The sequence below is a fragment of the Polistes dominula genome, unplaced genomic scaffold (assembly GCF_049000335.1).
Source record: "Polistes dominula isolate Pdom_NZ unplaced genomic scaffold, Pdom_raw_medaka contig_27, whole genome shotgun sequence".
In the NCBI taxonomy this organism is placed as follows: Eukaryota; Metazoa; Arthropoda; class Insecta; order Hymenoptera; family Vespidae; genus Polistes; species Polistes dominula.
In genome coordinates, this window is record NW_028300906.1 from 3,416,380 (window position 1) to 3,433,089 (window position 16,710).

Consider the following 16,710-nt stretch of genomic DNA (forward strand, 5'->3'; position numbering starts at 1 on the left):
TGACCTTAGGAACCGCGCTTATGATACAGCATTATTCGAATAAAGATGGCTACCGGAAGTAGACGTCACCCGTGCCAACTGCCAGCCAACTAGGCTCGATCGAGCTACATATCCAGTGAGAGGAATAGCATTTTTCACTGTCTAAAAGAAACATTTTCATCCCTTTTTTTCATATATTTGGTACGTCCAATTTATCAAAATATCAATTAATTAGTGTCATATTATAAATATGCATTTTTACTTTCAATTTGTCTAATGTTTTCTCCTTAAAAATCACAGTGGTGTGTGTTAAAGAATAATGATCGAGAGAGTGTGTTATATTGTCAAAGAGACTTTAATTCAACATGCACTTACTCTGTATTGCATAGTAAATGTTTTATCATTGTCTCGAGTAATTCTTTGTTAATCAACATTATCTTGATTACTCTTTAATTGATAAATCATTTGTAGAATAAATCTATGTTATTTTTTTTTGTCTGTTTCTATTAAAATTTGAGATTTAATCGATCTTTCATATCTCTCTTTTTAACTTCTTTTTTCAATCAAGGTTGCATGATATTTACAAAAAAAATGCTCACAATAAACGTCATACTACGTCGATTATGTACATATAGAATTGTGTCTTGTTATCTTCCTTTGTTGCAGAGTCATTCGTTATTCAAGGTATAGTCAAAGTAATACTAACTAGCACACAAATATGTTTCTGTGGGACTGGTTCGCAGGAGTTTTAAGTTATCTCGGTAAGTGGATTATTTTAAATGACATTTAAATTTGTTTTCTTCATTTAAAGAAATATTTCATACAATTAATTCTTCTTCTGTAATTGTAATTTCATTTGTAATCTATAAACAAATATTTGTTTTAGGGCTATGGAAGAAAAGTGGCAAACTTCTGTTTCTTGGTCTGGACAATGCAGGCAAAACTACATTGTTACACATGCTTAAAGATGATCGTTTAGCTCAACATGTACCTACACTGCATCCAAGTAATTTATTTGACAATTATTCATTTGATTATATTCATCAAAGTGTGATCTTTGTTTTTTAATAAATTTTTTGTTTATTTTTCAGCATCTGAAGAGTTGTCCATCGGCAACATGAGGTTCACTACTTTTGATTTAGGAGGACACACTCAAGGCACGTCTTTCTTTTACTTCCAAACATGACTATAGTTCTTCTCTTATATAATATTTTTATGTGGAATAAATAATCTAAGAAATGATCATTTGTACAGCTCGCAGAGTATGGAAAGACTATTTCCCAGCAGTAGATGCCATAGTATTTCTCGTAGATGCAAGTGATAAATCTAGATTAGCAGAATCAAAAGCTGAACTTGATGCACTCTTAACCGATGAACAACTCAGTGCTTGTCCAGTTCTTGTATTGGGTAACAAAATTGATAGGCTGGATGCTGCATCAGAAGATGAACTTAGAAATTTCTTTAATCTTTATGGTCAAACTACTGGCAAGGTATTATAAACGTAATTCTAATATAATATGTTTATTTAATCCCTTGTGCTATGATTTAGTACGTTGAGTTGCATACCATTTACAAGTATTTGCAAATAAAACTTATGCTTCTTATATTTTGCCCATAAGATTTGCTAAAAGTCTTACAACACGTTGTTATAGCATAGGGGTTAATTTGGTTGCTACGAATATTTATTTATAATAATTAAATATTAATGTTTCAGGGTAAGATTCCACGTAGTGAAATACCCGGACGTCCATTGGAATTATTTATGTGCTCTGTGTTAAAAAAGCAAGGTTACGGCGAAGGCTTCCGTTGGCTCGCTGAGTATATTGACTGAATGCACATAATAATCGAAACATTCTGATTCCTAGCAGTTTAACTCATTTCCCTTTCCTCTGTTTAATTGTGGATAAAGGTATTCGTAATAACAATAGGTACATTATCCTTAAACATACTAAACAGTGGGAAAGGAATATGTTTAATGCTACAAACTGCAGTAACAGATCCAAGACAGTGCACATAAGAAAGAAAAGACGAATTATTCTTGGAAAACTTAATGTAACGAGCAATCGCGATAGGACTGATTTCTTTGATATAATAATATCGTATGGGTGACGTATATGTTCTTTAATTTACGTCTTGGCAAGAGATGTTTTAATTCCATACAAATTTCTTGATTTATTCATTATTCAATTAATATATTATTAGATCCATGAACATGCTGAACATCAATCTGAACAATTTTGATAAATAAAAATAATCAATATTGTAATTGCAAAGTCTTCTTGCAAATTTTTTTCTTCATTCTATTGTTACGACGTTGTGGTATTTAAATTAAATTTTTTGGTTGAAATTATTTTCTTTATATATATATATATATATATAAATATTAAGATACAATTTATATTATTTAAATCGGGAAGCTTGTTTTCTTTTTTTATTATCTATTAATCTTGTGCTTCTTTCATCACTGTTACTTGATTTTTTTTATTAATTTGGTAACAGGCATCTCCCAACCCACACCCTTTTAGTTTTAGTCTTATGTTAGTTTCACATTTTAATGAAAATATGAAACGCGCGTTTGAGGGAAAATTATTTAATTAAAAAAAAAAAAAGAAAAAGAAAAATGTGCAGAATATGTATATCGCGTGCTGTGAATTTTAAACTGTGAAATGTAAAAAAAAAAATACAGGAATATTATTTTTCTTGTCACATTGTACATGTTATGTAACGTTGCTTCTTTTTGGTCGCTATTCCAAAATGATTGATCATTTATTTGAAATCTCATCGAAATAAAAAGAAACAATATTTAGACGTTTAAAACGTTCGATTGTTAATTTGTAATTTATTTTTGTATATGCAGGTAATGGGGGCGGGGGCCAGGGGGGGGCAAGGGGAAAAAAGAAAACAACTACCGCATAAAAAATAAAAACGCGATTTCATTTTAAAATCAAAAATCGGATTTAATATCCGATACCTTGTAATAAATCTTTTCAAGTTCTATAAATCAAGGTTTCTCAAATTGTTTTTGTTATACAACACCATCCCATTTAATCGAGCAAATATTTTCCCCGAATTTAAAACATTTGCCTATAATAAAATCATAAATAACAACTTATTCGAAAAGAACAATTTTTTGGTATACGTAGAAAGATAATTTTACCACGTATTATTAAAAGACAAACAAAAGTGTACCAACTTTTTTTAGTTTTGCTAAATTTTCTACAACCCTGTATGGGGATTCGCGAATCACGCTTTGAGAAGCCCTGCTAGAAATCAAAAATTCATGGAAACATTACGAGAAAAGATTTTTTATGTATTGGTACTGTGTAGTTATAAGTACTTATAATGTTTTCGTCTTCATTTTACACTAATAAAACATATTGTTTATAACATACAGTTTAGATCTGTGTATGAACCTTTATCGTTTAATTATTTCATCTTTTTTTTCTCTATATCTTTTCTTTTCTAATTAATTATATATATATAATCGTGTTTCTTTTTCCTATTTTATAAAATATATCTTTAAAGTTGTACGAAATTATAATCGTCAATAATTTTGTATCTATCTTCTCGGTAATGCACTAAATCATCCAAAAACCGTTTACTACTTTCATTATGCAATTTTGTCAACACCGGTGGTAACGGAGTTATACCAGCTGTATTTGCCAAATCATCGTAATATTGACCTTGATCAACTCCCATCTGATGAAAATGTTTTTTATTTAATCCATTTTTAATACGCTTTTCCAATTCCTTCGATTCTTCTTCCAACATTTTTGTCTTCTCTGGAAATGTTTTCTCTCCGTGCCAAAAACGTTGAAGAAATCGTACCTTTTTTTTTTTTATATACAAATTTCATTGTAAATTATATATTTATGTAATTAATAATAATTAAATAATACATACCTGCAAATCGAACATACTAAATGCACAAACATAAAATGGTAATCCTACGATAGCAAGAGTAGGATTTTCAATAGAAACAAGATGTTTCCAAAGTGGAGTTACCATATTGGAATCAACCCGAACTCCACATTTTTCCGAAAGAAATGGAAAACTGTATTTGTATCCTATAAAAAATGAATTTAAAAATGATATACGAATTAATAATTTATTTCATTCATTATAAACATTACTTACCTGTACAATAGAATATAACGTCGACAATTTCTTTACTACCATCTTTAAAAATTGCATCGTGTTCGGTCAATTCTACGACGTCTGTTTTCTAACGTTAACAAAAGAACAATAACAAAATTAGAAAATATTTCATTGTAGAATATAATGTGTGTGCGTGTGTGTGTGTATGTATGTATATATCAATTTTAGAAAATTATTTAAACAATTAATTAAAAATTACCTGAACCACGTTATCGGGAAATTGAGTTAGTATCGTATCTTTTGAATGATGACTTAAAATTACGCGTTTTGCTTTCGTTGATATTTCAAGTGCTAAATCCATGCCTTTAAAACAAAAACAAAAAGTATAACTGATTAAACAAAATCAAAGTTAATTATATTTAAAAATTAAATATTAATTTACCAGAAGGACCAGCACCAATTACAACGACAGTTTTATCATTAAAAATGGTTGGTACTCTGTAATCATGACTGTGCAGTTGATTTCCTTGAAAAATATCTTTTCCTTTTAAATTCGGTATAAAAGGTTCGAAATAATGACCATTGCAAACCATAACTGCATCGAATGTCTCACTTTGAACAATATTATTCTTTAAATCTTTGACCTTGATCGACCATTTACGATCACCCGAGATCGGTTCTACATATTCGACGTTATGAAGAAACTGAAAAAATAATTCGAATAATTTGTTATTTTGTTTTCATTTTTAATGAAATATCTTTGTCACAATTATTTTACTTACGCGAATGTATTGTCTTAATTTAAAATGATCGCAATAAGAATTAAGAAAATTAAGTATTTCATTGCGTGTTAAATAACTCTCTGTTCGATCTGGTATCGGAAAATCAGGAAACCCCATTACTTCTTTCGGCAAATTCGTCCTAAATTGAAATATTTCGATCATGTTGGTTTTTAGGATAACTGTATTTTATTTTACAGTAAATAAATAATTTAAATTATCGAAAATAATGCGCTTTTTTTTTTTTACAGAAAACAATCGGTATTAATACTTGGAAACAAATATGCTTCCAGTGAATTTTTCTTTTTAATATCTGTTATAAAAAATTATGTATTAATATTTTTGATAGTGTGTACAAATTTTTAAAGAAGAAACAGACGTTTTATATAAAGTACAATTATCCTATAAATTAATATTACAAATTATTCACAACAATTTTCATGATTTTTTTCTATAGCATCAAATGTTTACCTTAAACTTTTATACATGCTGGTATGAATCGGTAAATTGTATCGATCCAAACCGGTTTCTTCTCTGTAAACCCAAGTACCACCGATTTCTTCAGTTTTCTCATAGCAAACAACTTCATCTTCGTAATTACCGGAAGTGAAATGTCGTAGAGCAGCTAAACCTGCCGATCCTGCACCGATTATCGCAAATTTCATCCTTGGAATGAATTAATCTGTTTACAAATTTCAAATTATAATGTTGCAATATTTTAACGTTTTGCAAACTAAGTATAATATCAATCTATCTATCTTCCGATTTACATGGAAAATCAATTTTTCAAAGTACCGTGTAAATCGAAAATAAACCAAAATTTACATAATGAAATTTCATGAAAACTTTTCTATATTATATTCATATCATTAATAACTTTTCCAGAATATTTTTAAGTTCTGTAGAAAAAGAGAAAATTTCTTTTTGTTTTTTTTTTAAATTTAATGCCAGATTATTATCAATCGAATGAAATAAAGTACCGTGCAAATCACTTGCACTTATGCAATATATATATATATATAATATTTGATTTATAAATTAATATTAAATATATGAAATAATTAAATTTGTCAAATGAACAAGATATATAATATAAAATAATAAATATAACTCGATTTGCAAGACAGACTGTTCGACAAGGAACTGATTAAAGAAATGTGAAAGGTAGATAGCACAGATACTTTGCGAATGAAAGGCAAATATTTACCTTTTTCTTTTCTTTTCCTAATTTTTTTGCACTAGTAAAATAGAACGCCGAATAGAAATAAATACATACGTACGTGCATAAAAAAAATCTTTATGTTTACACTATAAATAAATAAATATATATATATATTATATTACTTATAATATATAATAAATGAATTTGTTTGAAATAGAAATTTTTTGAAATTCGTGAAACACTTGACACTCGTATCGAAAGGTCTAAAGCTGAATAAGTAAGCACGATGAAAGAAACATTCTCTAGTCAAACTCATTGTACAGAAAGTGGAAGTATATCTTAAAAAAAAAAAAAATAAAACTGATATTGATAACGAGGTCGACGTGTTTACCATAAAAGAGAGAAACACTGATGATTTTTGATATAAGAATTGCTAGTAATCTCAATTCTGACCTTCGATCTTCCATATTGTGTTTAATTCTTTCTCAATTTTTCTTCATTTGAATTGTGAATTTATTTATTTATTTATTTCTTCATTTATTATATTGATTTGAAAAATGTGCATAAATTGTTATAATTTTGTATTACAAAATTAAAGAACAATTCTAAAGAGAGCATTGTAAAATGCAATTAATTTGATCTATAAATAATAATAATAATAATAATAGGCATATAGTTTATATAAATAATCGTTAACAATAATATAATAATTATATATAATTAAAAAAATGAACATTTTATTAATACTTTTTAAAAATAATTACATCTAATTTCGTATTATTTCATTTACAAATAATCTATTAATTTTTCAACAGTAAAATAGCACTTCCCTGTGACATTATTTATAAATAGAAATACGTTTTGACGATAAAAAAAAAAAATACATATATTTAGAACTATAAATGACATCGCACATTTTGAATATTTTTTTTATAAATTTTTAATTATGCTTTGATAAGAAAAATGCACATTTAGAATGATGTGTGGGACTAAAAAAAAAAAATACAATAAAATCGAGAACAATAATGATTGGTTTTGTTTTCTGATAAAACAATAAATATATATATATATTTATACATATGTGTATATGTATGCACATATATTAACATATCATATATACATATGTACATAAGTATATACATACATATACATATATATATATATTGTTATATCTTCTTTTATATTTTATATTTTAATTTTCCAATTTCCATTTGTTTCTATATCGGGTATAAATTTTCAATTGCTACTTTCGTATTATTTTATTTACAAATAATCTATCACATTTAGACTATAAAATAGAATTTAATTGTGACATTATTTGTAAATAGAAATAATTTTGTACAATAAAAGAAAATATATAGAAGCATATGTGATATAGTAAAGTTATGGTCGTAATTTGTTTGACCAAATTTTCATATATCCCTATTAATATCTGTAATTACGTTTCGATAAAAAAAAGAAAATGTACATTCAGAATTATGCATATAATTTGAAAGAAAATCCATTTAAAAAAAAAAAGGAAAAAAACCAGGGATAATGATGATTATTTTTCTTTTTTCGATAACGTAATAAATATAATATACACATATATATATCTTATTTTACCTTTTAGAGTAAATTTCGGATTCCCATCTGTTTCTATATAGCATATATAATTGCATAGCTACTCTTGCATCTTCTACAGAATCATGTTCGCCTATTTGTATTTCTATTCCTAAAAGTTCTAACGCTAATCTCTTTAAACTAGGAGTTTTCGATTTAATGATGTCTTTAAATAGTTTATATCTTGATGTGTCCCTTAAGTTTCTACAAGGATGCGATAAAAATAACACTGCTAAGTCATGTTTTAAAGCATGACCAACTAAAATCCTTCCTTTTAACATTTCTGCAACTTCCTTTTGTACGGTAGCAAAATCTTCGCCACTTTTCAAATGATGCGGATAAATACCACTGACCGCTGTTCTATAGTCTTTGATTCTCTCTCTTGGTTTAACATATTTGTCATAAAGACAATGACCAAATTTATTGACAATGGATACTCTAGCAACCATACTTTCTCTTCCATCGCCAATTCCAACCATTTCGCAGTCCATTGCAATAAATTTAGTTATTTTCTTCTTATTCTCCGCCATGTCAGGATCACAATTGACAATTTTATTCATCGCATTACCCTATGGAAATAAATGTCTTATTAATTGTTCATGATAATGACTTAAGATTAATAATCTTTAAAAAAAAAAAAAAAAGAAAAAAAGAAAAGACAGAGATACCTGATTGAATTTTCTATATTTCTGAGGTTTTTTGAAAAATTCAGTAGTTGAATTATTATTCTTCTTTTTATCACGATTTAATTCTTCTTTATAGATAATATCTTTATATGTCTCCCAATTAGAACCAGAAGCTGAACGTTTAGTCTTTGGTTTGATAGAAGTACCAGTATTTTCTTGATTCCGTTCCATAAATTTGTTTTTTTGATATAACATATTCAGATCATTCATATTTTGATGTAGTTTTCCTAACCTATAAGGTAACATATGTATGAACACATATAAAAATAAACATACTAGTATAGCAAACATGATAATAATTTATAAATAATTGATTAAATTAAATTAAATAAATATATATTTTTTATTTATATTTATATTTATAAGGAAAAAGAAAAAGAAAAGAAAAGATATATAAATGAACTTTTATTATATAAACGAATACTGAATAGGTTATTCACTTGTTCATGAAATAAACATACTTTATAATATATAGAAAAAAGAAAACACACAAGAGAAATATATTAGAAAAAAATTGGAACAATATTTACGTTAGCATAATGTAATTGAACAAGCCGTAATTTTTAACTGGTTAAAATTTGGTTAATCTATTAGAATATAGAATAAAGATTTAAGATGCGACACCTACTTATATTTTTCTTTCACTAAAAATGAAAAAAAATCACCTTGAAACTTGTTATGAATATGTTAGTAATAAACAAAATGTATTAATTATTTTAATTTCGTTTTTATATAAACTTTTGCATACCTTTTTAATAAGGTGTTAATTAATACAAGAAAGATTGCAATAAGAATAAAAATAATCATGACGCGAAGTCAACACTACACGTCTTCTGTTAACATAATAGAGATATAGTTTATTTAAAACATGTATATATCGCTTTATGCAAGATAAAAAAAACCCTAGACAAGAGTCACTCAACTGGGAACTTTTAAATTTGTTTCATAACCTAGATTATAATGCAATTGAGTATAAATCATTTTAAAGAATATGTAGTAAAAAGGATAATAATAAAAAAATGCAATTTCATATTAAAAGAATTAATTATCTACAAGTAAACATAACTAGTACTAAAGATTTTAATTTAAATTCCAATCTGATTCTCAGAGAACAATCAGCATATCTCCTTTGTAAAAATTATATTAAAATTACATTACTATTGTGTTTACTATTGTACATATATGTTCCAATTTAAATTATTATCTGTAACGTGAATGTATACAAATATCTTTTTATACATTTGTAAGCTTTATAAGCTTTCTATACATATATATTTAATCTTATAAAGTATTTAATAATTATACAATGCAATAATATACATAAAGCACAGGATAAGTATTTAATACATTTTATGTCTTTTATTTCATACTTTATTCCCACGCTTCGGTAACTTTTAACGAACTTAATCGTTCTTCAATTGTTATCATTTTTGCAAACTTTTCGTTCTTTTTATTCCCAAAAAGAACACCAGTACGTATTTTTGGGATATGTTTCATGTGTCCAGAAGATTGTTCAAGAGTTAAATAAGGATGTCTTAAAATCAACATATTTCTTTCTTCTCTTTCAAAATCATGCCTTAATTTTAACAAATCTTCAAATTTAGGTTCCCATACTTTACGATATTTCCTGTAACATTAAAAGAAACAAATTAATATAAATAAATTAATTTTAACATCATATCTTTTTTTATCATAGGTTACATTATATTTATAAATAGTTGATAAATAAAACACTGATATTTACTCACCCTCTGAATCGATAAGGCAATATTTTTTTATTTTTTAATAAAAATGCAGTAAGTCTCATAATTAAAGTAATAACAAAAACCTGACACTTGACAAATTATAATAGAATCTTTTCTTTTCAAAGATGCAGTTTGGTATTCATCTGATCTAGTGATAATTAAAATTACTAAATTACTTGTACTACTCTAGATGACTACTAGACGGCAGCACTTTCGAATTTGGCCCCCGACACGCCATCTGATTGCCATTTTTAATATTATCAGTCCGCTACATGCTTATAACCAAAATGTGAATACTATTCTATGTATGTTTTATTTTCTAACCTTTATTAGTTTTCTTTTACTGCACTGTTCTCCTGATATACTGTTGACGTACTAAAAAACAAATGTGTAAAAGTGTATTTGTGTTTAAATTAAAAATGATCCTTTGACAGTTCAAAGAAATAATTGTGAATTACAAGTTAGAGAATAAGGAATGAAAATGACCACAATAAATTATTTAGATTTAGACATTAATAAACTTTTCGAGCAACATACGATCAAAGAAATAGAGGAAATTCAAAAGAAAATTCAACTAGAAAGTGACCGTAAGAAGATTGAATTACGTACTCTAGTTGGGTAAGTTTATTTTATCAATAATTATTTATTGGTTAACAGTACGCATTATTTATTATTATTTTAATTTCATTCATAAAAATTTGGTTTCTTTTAGAGAAAGATATCGTGATTTGATATTAGCTGCTGACACTATTGGAAAAATGAAATTTACAGCAGAAAGAATAAGCTTAAGAATATCACAAACAGAGGAGAAATTTCGAGAGTTACAAGAAAAGTATCTTATTGGTTTTAAAACAGACTCCGTTGAAAATCAACCTACCAAGTATAAATTAATATTAATTAACATATACTATATGCATATAGAATTTAATTGGAGATTTGTATTATTGAAACTAACGTGTTGCAGGAAATCTGAAGATATAGCTACAGTAATCATTCAAATAAAAATATTAATGGATATTCCAGAATTTATTTGGTCTAATATAGAAAGTCATAATTTATTGTACGCCACACAATTATTTATTTTAGCACAACACATAAAATATAGATTAAAATTTGAAATAGGCAATGAAGAATTAGCTGTAAAATATCCAATAGTATTTAAACAATGGGATATTATAGGTCAATTTAAAAATATTATATTAAGAGAATGTGATATGATATTGCGATCATGGAATGTATCAACTGAGGTAAATAATTATAATTTTGTATCCATTTAAAACATTATTTTATATTAAAGATGAATTAATACTTTTGTATTTCAGAGTGCAGCAAATTGTTTAGCATCGCTCATACTACTTAACAAAACTTCGTATAAGGATTTATTAGAAAAATTAATATTCACAAGATGTCGTGCTGTCGAATCTATAATCAAGGATGAAAATGATTACAACGTTAAAACGAAAATAAAACTTTGTATAGAAATGTTAATTCATACTATTACATTAATTTATGCTTGCTTTATAAGTAGGTATATATACATATAATATACATATATATTTATATAAAATATAAAAAGAATATGTTTTTAATAAGAATTTCTTTATTTCAGCTGCTGGAAGTAAACATGAAGGATTGGTTTCACAGTATATTGATGCAATAAAAGACGACAAAGTATATTCGTTACTTTCAAAGATCGATGCTAATAAAGATTTGATAGAGAAATATTTATCATCTGTTATAACGAACGAGAAACCATTTTCACAAGAAGGAGACGATAAGTTTTCTATAACAGATTTACAAGAATGTATTAAAACGTGGTTGAATTGGCTCAATGAATTTTGTAATACAGAAGTTGACAAGTTATTTCAATTAATAGTTTCTGTAAAAGGTTTGTACAGTATACGAGAAGAGGCAGTTGGTATTAATTTACCAGAAAATTGGAAAATCATATGGGAGGATTTTGGTTTACCAAATATAAGTTATTGGTTGGAATATTTCCAACCACTTTTAAGTAAAAGAGCAAAAAGTATGTATCGTTTAACATTCAAATTTTATACGTCAATTATTTTATTTTATATACATTTGTTTCTATATAATAATATATTTTCAGGTATAATACATGATAAATGGATGGAGAGTATACAAAATTTGAAATCTAATATATCAAATATGTTAAACAAAGTAACTCGAGAAAGATGTGAATTTCCTGAACACGATTTACGATGGTTCGTTTGGAAAGATTCTCCAAATGACATACCACAGAAATTAACGCACAATACTGGATTAGATGGCAAACGATCATTATTGATGAAAACTAAAGGATATTCTCCTAACGTGGTACAAATTTGTGAAGAATTTGACAATAGTTTGTACGAATTACTTTCGGATTTGGAACAGTATTTATACAACACCGTATGCAATTTAAATATCAAAGATAATTTATTATCTAAAAATATATCGGTAATACCCAATACCTTTTCTGATCGAGCTGAAATTCAAGAACATTTGCAATCGGTTAGTACAACTATGATTGAAGATTTTATCAAATATATTAAAAATACTTACATCAATAACAATCATAATCATCAAGAAATAAATACGATAGTACTAGCAAGACTTCTTATGGCATTCACTTCGTTATCACCGAATTTAAACAAATGTTGTAATTTATCCAAAGCAACTGGATTATATATAATCAATACCAAATGGCAAATTATAGTTGATACTCTTAAAGAGGAAAGTATTGCCATATGGTCTGTTTGGGCTAATATTTATAGAAATAAATTGTCCGATCACAAAGAGAAATATATGTCGAAAGAATTATTTGACGGATTTAAAATCAAATCTGTTCTATCCGATTGGGAAAAAGTTATAATAGAAGAAGAATCTGGAGAGGGTAAAACATTGAAGACCGAAATATTAGTGCCACATCAACCTTCGATAATGCTGCAGAAATTTTTAATGGCAGTTATTAAGGATTTAAATAAAATTATACCTCACACTATTCCTAAGTAATTATTAGAAATATATATTTCAAACAAAATGACATATATATATATATATGTATTAATGATTGTATATACATTTACAGAAAGGTACTTCATGAGATTATTGAAGCGGTAGCATCAGAGTTGTTTGATTATTACCAAGCTACATCAAACATTGTAAATCTTAAACAGAAACAAGCATTACAAATAGTATTCGATATTAAGTATTGTACTTTACTAATGGTACCAAGAGAAAACAAACATTTAAATGAAATGTCATCGAAAGCGATAGACAGTGCACTTTCTAAGATAGATCCATTTGATTATAATGTTATTAATCCATTCCTTCATACAAACGTAAAGAAAAGTGTTCTAAGATCTTTGGTAATTATAATTAGAACATTTTAAGAACTAATATAAATTTAAAAAAAATGATATTAAATAATGTTTTTTCTCTTGCAGCTTTTGCTTGGTAATTTAATACCACATTTGGAACAACTTCATTCAGTTCTTGGAGCACGCAGCGAATACAATGCTGGAGAAGGAAATAAATTAGATTCACCTGCATTGCTTGCATTGTGTACAGGTGCACCATGGTTTCCTCCTCTTGCCATAACAGTTCCTATGAGAAATTTATCTCTTGTAACAACAATACAAGATAAAACTCAGGTAAATAGAATTATTTATAATTTTATGTTTATTATTTATTCTAATTTAATATGTGCGTATATTTTATTATTATATATCTTATTTTGTGTATATATCTATATATCTTCAGATCAACCATTGATTTAAGTACGTCTTTTTATAAATACGGTAAGAGAGACGTTGTGCATGGTGTGATCATATTGTTTTTCTATAACTATTTTTATTATTAATACAACATTAACATAATTGCATTGATATACGTATATATACATATTTTTTTTTGTTTAACAATCAATTATGTTTAATATTAGCGGAAGAAAGTACCAACAACGAAGGATAACACAAAAACCGAATCGACTGGATCTACTATAAAATCAGGTGCAGCAGCATTTTTTGGAGCAATGGGTTCAGATTGGTTCAGTGCGAGTTGAATAACAAATATAAATTTTATTTATTTATAAATATACATATAATATAATATAATAAATAAAAGAAAATATATATATATATATATATAATATAAATCCTTTTGTAAAAGAAGATGAACTTTGTGATATAAAAGATAGATAAAGGTATATATATATATTAAATAAAATATTATTATTATTATTATTATTATTATTATTATTATTATTATTATTATTATTATTATCATCTGTTAATATTATTAATCAATTTTATATTCCATATTTTATTTTGTAAATAACAAGTATTCAAATGTTTAGCAGATCGCGCGCAAAATAGTTGTTGAAAATTCCGCTAGATGGCGCCAGCCCGTCTGATAAGTAGCAAGCACGTGAGGATGTCAATCTAGTTGTTGATAGCAGTTAACAGAGGTTAAACGAAGATGGTCGAATGGGTCCATCCGTGGTTATATCGGTTGTGAGACGCGCTTGTTCTCGTTCAAAGGAAAATCAACAAGGCGAATCTGTCCAGCTTAAAGAATATCGACGGAAAAATAAAAATCATCGGAATCATCAAATGGTGAGTTTATAATTATTCAATCATTATTATACACATATATTTATATTTATTTATTTATTTAATTTTTTTCAACGTCAATACTGCGTTCGTCTATATTCGGGCATTTAACTGTGCTATAAACACTTGAATTTCGGCAGACGCGGTATTTTTGAAAACAAATGAAAGATCCACGTAGAATGATAAAGAATGAAACAACGATCAATTGTTTTTTTATATGGAATTATTTAAACAAATTGTTCACATTATCTATCCACGTGTATATCTTTGTAATTGCTATCTAATCTATCGACGTTACAATCGAGTATTATTTCGAAATTCCCGCCTCGCGTTCGATTATTATGCACTCGAATGCTAGCATGCGTATTTAACTTGTACGCATATGCGTTTCTCTCTCTCTCTCTCTCTTTTTATCTGTTTCTTCTTTCATCATTATATATATATATATATATAATATTTGTGAAAATGTATAAATACTTATATAGATTAAAACTTTTCACGTTTGTAGATTAGATTAATGAAACATTTTATTGTAAGGGACAAAAAAAAATGATTACTGATAACATAGGTATAACGAACGTTGTTGTTGTCGTGTTAATAATAAAAATAACAAATTATTTTTACGAACGAACGAAAATACAATGATAATAAAATGAAATAAATTGCCTATAAAAAATTTGTCAGATATATATAAATATAAAATTAATATAAAAATGATTACTGTTATTTTGTATTTAATGTTAATTTTGTTGTTTTTTGTGAACGAATGCCAATCGGGTTATACATACATTTACTTATTATACTGCATTTTATCAAAAGAAATTTTCTCAATTTAATGTATCACATTGTAACTAGCGTCATCTTCTTCTTATCTTTTTTTCTTTTATTTTTTTTCCTTACTGAACGAGAAAAGAAACGACGACGACGACGACGACGTTAAAAGATAATCTATGTTAAAAAGACGCTTTATCTAATCGGATCAAAAATTCGATTGATCAAATTTACTCGATGAGTGTAATAAATAAAAAAAAAAAAAGAAAACATATCACCAATCATATATTAGTTACGCACATATCTTGTGTATAGAAATTTGGTAATATAAATAATCCCTAGTAGCACAAAATATTGTTAAATTTTATAATAATAATTACATTGTAAATTGTATTGTAATTGTATTGGTAATTTATAATAATAATAATAATAATAATAATAATAATAATAATAATTGGTAATATTTAATATTAACAAAATTATATTATAAATAATCCCTAGTAGCACAAAATATTGTAATAATAATAATTATATTAATTATTATAATAAATTTGTAATATTTAATATTACAAAAATTATATTATAAATAATTCCTAGTAGCACAAAATATTGTTAAATTTTATAATAATAATAATTAATTGTAAATTGTATTGTAATTGTATTGTAAATTTGTAATAATAATAATTTGTAATATTTAATATTAAAAAAATAGTAATATAAATAATCCCTAGTATCGCAAAATATTATAAAATTTTATAATAATAATTAAATTGTAAATTGTATTGTAATTGTATCGTTGTATTAATTGTATTGTAAATTTATAATAATAATAATAATAATAATAATAATTTGTAATATTTAATATTAAAAAGACATTAAATCTCTTTTTAATATTAACACATGTATTCAATATTTTTTCAATATTTTGTGCCACTAAGGAGGATAATGTCAATTTCAAATTAAAATCTGAAATTCAAATTTTAACAGATTGGAAAATAGGAATTTGTTTTTTTTCTTTATTTTCTTTTTTATAAAAAATAAAGCTTTCATTATCAAATTAAATATTGATTCGTGTTAGGATTATAAATAAATATGTGTGAAATTTTGCATGACTTTTTCTTATTTTTTAAAAACAAAACTTCTAATTTACGTCATGGGGTAGTTTGGTGGCGCTGCGATTATTGAAAAAAAAAAAAAATAAAAATGGATTATTCATATTAAATTTGTAAAGATTAAATATATTATTAATATTTAAATGAAGATATAATATGT

General features: G+C 26.0%; 5 protein-coding genes across 10 annotated transcripts; 2 read left to right on the forward strand and 3 right to left on the reverse strand.

Annotated features, from left to right (window-relative positions):
* Window positions 1–22: 22 nt before the first annotated feature.
* On the forward strand, window positions 23–3,370 carry Sar1 (Secretion-associated Ras-related 1). The gene is made up of 6 exons (XM_015329459.2): window positions 23–180; window positions 646–740; window positions 866–985; window positions 1,071–1,136; window positions 1,234–1,469; window positions 1,694–3,370. The coding sequence occupies exons 2-6, from the start codon at window positions 698–700 to the stop codon at window positions 1,808–1,810; spliced, it is 582 nt and encodes a 193-aa protein (XP_015184945.1). The 5' UTR covers window positions 23–180; window positions 646–697; the 3' UTR covers window positions 1,811–3,370.
* Window positions 2,343–6,278, reverse strand: LOC107070897 (Flavin-containing monooxygenase 1). 3 transcript variants are annotated; one of them, XM_015329448.2, is made up of 8 exons: window positions 6,137–6,278; window positions 5,328–5,538; window positions 4,860–4,998; window positions 4,520–4,781; window positions 4,337–4,440; window positions 4,117–4,204; window positions 3,883–4,046; window positions 2,343–3,807 (listed from the first exon to the last, which is right to left on the reverse strand). In XM_015329448.2, exons 2-8 carry the CDS (start codon window positions 5,519–5,521, stop codon window positions 3,499–3,501), a joined length of 1,260 nt encoding a protein of 419 aa, XP_015184934.2. In that variant the 5' UTR covers window positions 5,522–5,538; window positions 6,137–6,278; the 3' UTR covers window positions 2,343–3,498. The 3 variants fall into 3 exon arrangements, with proteins under 3 accessions (XP_015184934.2, XP_015184933.2, XP_089035780.1); XM_015329447.2 differs by having other exon boundaries at window positions 6,064–6,196; XM_089179654.1 differs by having other exon boundaries at window positions 5,328–6,200.
* Window positions 6,279–7,008: 730 nt separating this feature from the next.
* LOC107070895 (RNA exonuclease 4) lies at window positions 7,009–9,174 on the reverse strand. 3 transcript variants are annotated; one of them, XM_015329443.2, is made up of 3 exons: window positions 9,055–9,174; window positions 8,289–8,538; window positions 7,009–8,189 (listed from the first exon to the last, which is right to left on the reverse strand). In XM_015329443.2, the coding sequence occupies exons 1-3, from the start codon at window positions 9,111–9,113 to the stop codon at window positions 7,620–7,622; spliced, it is 879 nt and encodes a 292-aa protein (XP_015184929.1). In that variant the 5' UTR covers window positions 9,114–9,174; the 3' UTR covers window positions 7,009–7,619. The 3 variants fall into 3 exon arrangements, with proteins under 3 accessions (XP_015184929.1, XP_015184930.1, XP_015184931.1); XM_015329444.2 differs by lacking the exon at window positions 9,055–9,174 and adding an exon at window positions 8,837–8,944; XM_015329445.2 differs by lacking the exon at window positions 9,055–9,174 and adding an exon at window positions 8,768–8,837.
* Window positions 9,175–9,431: 257 nt separating this feature from the next.
* LOC107070896 (uncharacterized) lies at window positions 9,432–10,213 on the reverse strand. The gene is made up of 2 exons (XM_015329446.2): window positions 10,055–10,213; window positions 9,432–9,933 (listed from the first exon to the last, which is right to left on the reverse strand). The coding sequence occupies exons 1-2, from the start codon at window positions 10,111–10,113 to the stop codon at window positions 9,678–9,680; spliced, it is 315 nt and encodes a 104-aa protein (XP_015184932.1). The 5' UTR covers window positions 10,114–10,213; the 3' UTR covers window positions 9,432–9,677.
* Window positions 10,214–10,355: 142 nt separating this feature from the next.
* Window positions 10,356–14,193, forward strand: Cog1 (conserved oligomeric Golgi complex subunit 1). 2 transcript variants are annotated; one of them, XM_015329441.2, is made up of 10 exons: window positions 10,356–10,669; window positions 10,764–10,931; window positions 11,016–11,298; window positions 11,374–11,575; window positions 11,661–12,077; window positions 12,162–13,062; window positions 13,143–13,422; window positions 13,501–13,707; window positions 13,817–13,854; window positions 13,998–14,193. In XM_015329441.2, the coding sequence occupies exons 1-9, from the start codon at window positions 10,527–10,529 to the stop codon at window positions 13,826–13,828; spliced, it is 2,613 nt and encodes an 870-aa protein (XP_015184927.2). In that variant the 5' UTR covers window positions 10,356–10,526; the 3' UTR covers window positions 13,829–13,854; window positions 13,998–14,193. The 2 variants fall into 2 exon arrangements, with proteins under 2 accessions (XP_015184927.2, XP_015184925.2); XM_015329439.2 differs by lacking the exon at window positions 13,817–13,854 and having other exon boundaries at window positions 10,357–10,669.
* Window positions 14,194–16,710: the final 2,517 nt, after the last annotated feature.